Below are 5,950 nucleotides of genomic sequence, written 5' to 3' on the forward strand. Positions count from 1 at the left end.
TTGTTTTTAATATTGTTTGGAAATTAAATATAAAAAGCTGTAGAGTATATAAATTTTTTTTTTTTCTTATAGAATATTAATAATTTTAATTTAAATGTAAATTAAAACATAACTTTTACATATCTAGTTATTATAATTAACAGTCAATATAGGGTTTTATTGCATTATTTTTTTCAATCATTCATATGTTAATCTTATCAAGATAGAAAAATGTCTACCCATGTCACATTTTATGTACAGTTTATTTCTCACATTACTTAATTTACTGCAAATACATTTATAGGTATTTACATATGAATCATTTAAAAAATATTTTCTTTGTCAAGTAGAATTGACGACAGGCATAAAAATGAAATGTCAACTTCAACCCAGTATAAAACCAATAAAATCTTTCACCAATCTCGTGCTATTTGGTTAAATAAGTTGATAATTCACTGAAAAATATACAAAAGCCTTACTTTGCCATATCCGTGATGTACTGATCACCCTTCACACATTCCAGTACTTCAAAGCCATCTCTGTCTAAGACCTTAGCTTGCGCTGCACCGCTGACCACTAGAATGGAATCCCCTGTTGCCGAGTACTGTAGGGCTTTGATAGGATGATTCTCACAAGGTTGTAGAGTTCTGAAGGAACGCATTGAGGAATCCATACCTGGAGAAAGATGTAATACAAACAATTATTACAATGGCTAGCAAATATAGAACATTTTCAGTAAAGGATATTTCTTATTTCCTCTTTGCCAAATCCACCTTCCAAAAGAGGACTAAAACAAATAAAAAGAAAGTAAAAAAACCCAAGATGAATTTACTCAAAATCGAAAAATTATTAGAAATTAAAAAGTAAAGTTACAAGTGAGATTCTAATTCAAGTTTTTCACTATTTTCTTCGAATCATAATTCTCAAATCCACTGTAGATGTTATGTGCCAATGTAATACATCTTACGTCACTTTGGAGAAGTTGAATCAACTGACCTCTTTTGTCAAAATTAGTTTAGTAGTTGAAGCTGTAGGCTGTCACAATGGAATTTACATAAATACAAACCTACATACACAAAAACAAACTTACATAAGTGCGAAAAACATTACCCTGTTTGTCAGTCAGCTAAGTAAATGTCTACAATAATATTGCTTAAAAAAGTGAGTGAGAAGAGAGTATTCTTCTTCATTTTATTTATGAACTACTTACCAGCAAAATCCCAGAAAGCCACATCATAATCTACAGACCCTGTTGCCAAGCGAGCTCCGGAAGGATCTACAGCTAGAGCTATCACCGCTTTATTGCCATGAAGCATTTCCACCTACAAGTATACATTGAATATTTATTAATCTTACTAATATTATAAATGCGAAAGTTTAGATGGATGGATGGATGTTAGATTTTGTAGTCCAAATGGCTGGATGTCAGTGAAATTTAGCTAAGAAGCAGAGGATAGTTTAAAAGAAAACATACTAACTTTTGTTTTATTTAAAATTTCACATGGATGGAGTTCTTAGGCAAAAGCTGGTTAATTTTAAATTAAAAATGCCCTAGAAAAGTAAACAATAGTCTTTGGGTAATTATTTAGCTACTTATTTTACCTCATGTGAATTAGGTATCTTCTTCTCCAAGATAACATCATCATCATCATCAGATCCACTCAATTCATCATAACTGTCTTCATCACTATTTGATTCATTTCCTTTTGATGTATTCTTTACTTTTTCTCCTTCTAAAATCTCTTTAGGTACAGGTGGACCTATGAGTTCTTCACTTTCCTCTTGCAACACCGTAGGAACGGGAGGACCGATATAACTGTCCTCTTCACTCTCAGATTTGTTTCCCACTTCTTTGTCGTTTTCAGCCTTTTTTGTAACTTCCTGAGCAGTTTTCTTGGCTTGTTCCATCATTTCTTCGACGTTAAAGTTTTTCGCTTTCTTACCAAAGTTTTTAATACCCATTATTTGGTGTACGTGTTGGTTTTCCAGATCGTCGGCAATTTCTTCGATTTCCTTCTGTTCTTGAATTGGTATTCTACCAAACGTACCGAAACCCGATGTCGAGGCATCTTCTTTTTCAGGTTTGTTTACCTTTAAACTAATTTTACCGAAGGATATTGGTTTTTTATTCATCTTAATCTGAATGTTTAATGTTTCAGTATTTGGTTATGTTTATGTGGTATGTTTCAAAGTAAAGTTTGATAATTCCTTATATTAAGTAAAATATGCTTACTCTAAGTTCCACTTCACTGTTTAATTACACGGTATTTTATGTTTTAAAATAGCAAATTCGGAAAATAAATTAATAAATAACAAGTTGAAGAATCGAGTAAGACATTGACTTTGACAACTGAACTGACACAAATAAAGAGTAGGTAGTGTTTATGACCATTACTTATCTATTATTTGGAAAAACTAAGGACTGAATTTTAATACAACTCATTCTTCAGTTAATATAACGAAATAATTTAAGTATCGAGCGTTTAAGTCTTTGTCTAATTCTTAAATATAAAATAAAAAGATTTACATAATGTTGAATGTTGTACAAGGACATTCTAATTAGATTTCTTTTGCATAGAATTTTAGTCCTTATTGCCAAACAGTTAGTATCGATACTCGAGATAAAGTTGTTTAAAGCCGGTGTAAATCGACATATTTTGTGACGTATACGTCAGACAATAGGATACAAAATAAAATATTTTCCTTCGTAAAATAAAATACCAACAAATACGATCTACTTATCATACTTAAGCATTGTTGAAATAACTTCATGTACATTTTCAAGAAAGTTATTAAGTAGCAGGTGCCCTGAATTCTTTAGCATTGTACTGACATACCATTGTTTGGTTTTGCTTAATTAAAAATTATTTATGTCCATTCTGTTCAGGGCTGGAGAGGCGACCGCTCGTTCAGAATGTTTATCAAATCGCTCTTGTTTCTCTTTGTTGGAGCGGCTCTTGGTTACGTAGATAAACGTAAGTATAACTTTACTTACATATTTTGTCACAACCGGTATTCAGTATTTTAAAAGCGTTTCCCTTTTACAATCATCTTTTATAGTTTTTAATAATCTTAATTCTTGTTAACTATATTGATATCCGTTCTATTGCTTATTTAAGATTAAAAAAAAATAGAGGCAGATGAAAATAAAATAACAATATGAAGGTAGTCTGGTTTACAATGCTATTTATTGTAAAAAAAAATCAATATAGCATAGAAGGAATAAATTGTAACAAAGAATAAAATAACTTTTTTTTTTTAAATAATTGATGAACACATTGAAATTTAGCTTTTTTTATATTTTTTTTCCAGAGAGTCCACCACAATGGAGTGATGTTTACACAGTGAAGGGTCTTCTGGTCATTCCTTATGCTGAACTGCATGAACCATTCTATGCTTGGTAAGAGAATACAATAAAACTAATTATGTGTTTGATAATTCTTTAAAAAATATCAAAATTTAACTGAATTAATAATGATAATAGAATCTATCTTGTATTTAAAAAACCTATCTCACTCTGTGATGTAATCAGTCAAAACATACTTTGCATTTATTTTAAAACTAGCATTCTCCTGTGACGCTGCATGGAATGCAGAAAAAAAGAATATGTAGTTTATGTGTTCTTCCAGACTATCTGGAATCTATCAGTTCTATGTGGAACAATAGCTTAGTTTAGCATAGGCTAGCAGGTACGGAATTAATTTAATTGAAAATCTGTAATAATTATCTCTGTTTATTTAGAGTGAGTAGGATGACATGTTTTCTCTGTCTAATTATACCAGCTCTGATAATAACCTTAGAAGTTGGCTAAATACACTTAAGTGTGAAAGCCAAGAAGGAAAGAAAAAAAAAAACCTTAGAAGTATGCAAAGGTAGTTTTATAGTCTTTAAATTCCAATAAACTTGCAATTATTAAAAACTACTTATTTAAAAGCATAACATGGAATTTATTATAATATCTTTTATATTTCACTTATTGTAGGAAATAGTATAAACTGTATGTATGTTTTTCTTGCCCTGATTTGGTAGTTTGTATTAAGTTTTTTTACACTAGCTGTTGCTCGCGACTTCGCCCGCGTGGAAATAAAAAATACGTTATCCATATAGCCTATGTTACTCACATATAAATTACTTTACTAATGGTGAAAGAATTTTTAAAATCGGCTTAGTAGTTTTTACATGAATCGAATACATACAAAAATCCAAAAATACAAACCTTTCCTCATTATAATATTAGTATAAATAACTTAATAATAAAACTTATGTACAACAATTTGATTTTGTGTTTCTCAATAGTATTAAATTATAATATACTAGCTTTCGCTCGCGACTCCGTCCGCGTGGTATTAAAAAAAAACAAAAGTGAATAGTCTATGTGTTCTTCCAGACTATCTTCTACATCTATACCAAATTTCATCGAAATCCGTTCAGCCGTTTAGGCTACAAACTCTAACAAACATCCATCCATCCATCTAAACTTTCGCATTTATATTAGTATGATAACAAAAATATTAAATGAGCTATAAGAATTTAATATTTACTTAGTTGAGTCTTGCTCTACTTTAAGTTGTTGAGTCACTTTAAATATGCATGTTCCTACATTTAACTTATGTTTTGTATATTATTATTCAAATGACTCATCTATTCAAATAATTACTAAGTTTGCAAAAACTTTTGTTTAATACATGATTTATTTTGTATCTAGGTTGCTTTTACCTCATTTAATTGCTGATTTGTATTTTTTTTATTCCGGTTTTTACTTATTTTTGTTATGAAATGCAAATGACATGATTAATTATGTATATCCATATATACATACAAAGGAATTATATTTTTGTATGTATTGTAATAGCTCAAAAACTACTGGACCGATTTAAAAAAATCTTTCACCATTTAAAAGCTATATTGTAGTAAGTAACAGGTTATGTTTTTTTTAAATTCACGCGGGCGAAGTCACTTATTATATGATTTTCCTTGTTTTTGTTTTAAAACACAAATGAAATGATTAATTATTGTTAATATTACTTTAGTGGTATTGTTAGTTTTACTTTAGTGGTTTACGAGCTGTTGCCCGCGACTTCGTCTGCGAGGTATTAGAAAACATACAAACTATATAAATTACAAAAAGCTACGTATCCCTCGGGAAGCGGACAATTCTCGGGGATGAAGCTTTACCCATGTGTACTGCAGACTTTGTTTTATATCTGTGCCAAATTTCAATAAGATATGTTGAACCGTTGCAGAATGATAGAGTATACATTAAAAAACTGAATTAATGAATCCCACGGGAACCGTAACTAATCCAGGGATAAAAAGTAGCCTATGTGTTCTTCAAGACTATGCTCCAAACCTGTGCTAAATTTCATAGAGATCCGTTCAGCCGTTTAGGCTACAAACGCTAACAAACATCCATCCATCCATCCATCTATCCATCTATCCATCTATCCATCTATCCATCCATCCATCGAAACTTTCGCATTTATAATATTAGTAAGATTAGTAAGATTTATGTTTGTTTCAGAAAAGTATTGTTTAGTATTGTTTAGCTTCTTGGCATTTTTGGCTTAACATATTGTTAATGATGTTATTGTCTGTGAGCATGGAGAAAAACAATGCCAGACAATTAGACAAACTATAAAACGAATGATGTAAAGAAAAAAATGTATTAACATAGTTTGGCACAAAAACATCGTATCTTGTGGATCTCTCCATTTGAAGAGCTTGATGTTTATTAATCTTACTAATATTATAAATGCGAAAGTTTAGATGGATGGATGAATGGATGGATGGATGTTTGTTAGCGTTTGTAGCCTAAACGGCTGAACGGATCTCTATGAAATTTAGCACAGGTTTAGAGCATAGTCTGGAAGAACACAAAGGCTACTTTTTTATCCCGGGAATAGTTACGGTTCCCGTGGGATTCATTAATTTAGTTTTTTAATGTTTACTCGATCATTCTGCAACGGTTCAA

The 5,950-nt window shown here is 30.6% G+C and overlaps 2 protein-coding genes across 2 annotated transcripts in view; one reads left to right on the top strand and one right to left on the bottom strand.

Moving 5' to 3' along the window:
* LOC106102892 (gastrulation defective protein 1 homolog) overlaps positions 1-2,292 on the bottom strand; it is a 3,822-nt gene extending 1,530 nt beyond the window's left edge. Inside the window, 3 exon segments of the mRNA XM_013282497.1 lie at positions 346-654; positions 1,190-1,301; positions 1,582-2,292. Coding sequence (XP_013137951.1) covers positions 346-654; positions 1,190-1,301; positions 1,582-2,112 — 952 coding nt within the window. The 5' untranslated portion in view covers positions 2,113-2,292.
* A 334-nt stretch (positions 2,293-2,626) lies between these two features.
* LOC106102895 (digestive cysteine proteinase 1) overlaps positions 2,627-5,950 on the top strand; it is an 18,328-nt gene continuing 15,004 nt past the window's right edge. Inside the window, exons 1-3 of the mRNA XM_013282507.1 lie at positions 2,627-2,782; positions 2,867-2,954; positions 3,292-3,379. Of these exons, the coding sequence (XP_013137961.1) occupies positions 2,894-2,954; positions 3,292-3,379 (149 nt within the window). The 5' untranslated portion in view covers positions 2,627-2,782; positions 2,867-2,893. The remainder of the gene's footprint in view (positions 2,783-2,866; positions 2,955-3,291; positions 3,380-5,950) is intronic.

This window comes from Papilio polytes, unplaced genomic scaffold (genome assembly GCF_000836215.1).
Source record: "Papilio polytes unplaced genomic scaffold, Ppol_1.0 DF823901.1, whole genome shotgun sequence".
Taxonomy (NCBI): domain Eukaryota; kingdom Metazoa; phylum Arthropoda; class Insecta; order Lepidoptera; family Papilionidae; genus Papilio; species Papilio polytes.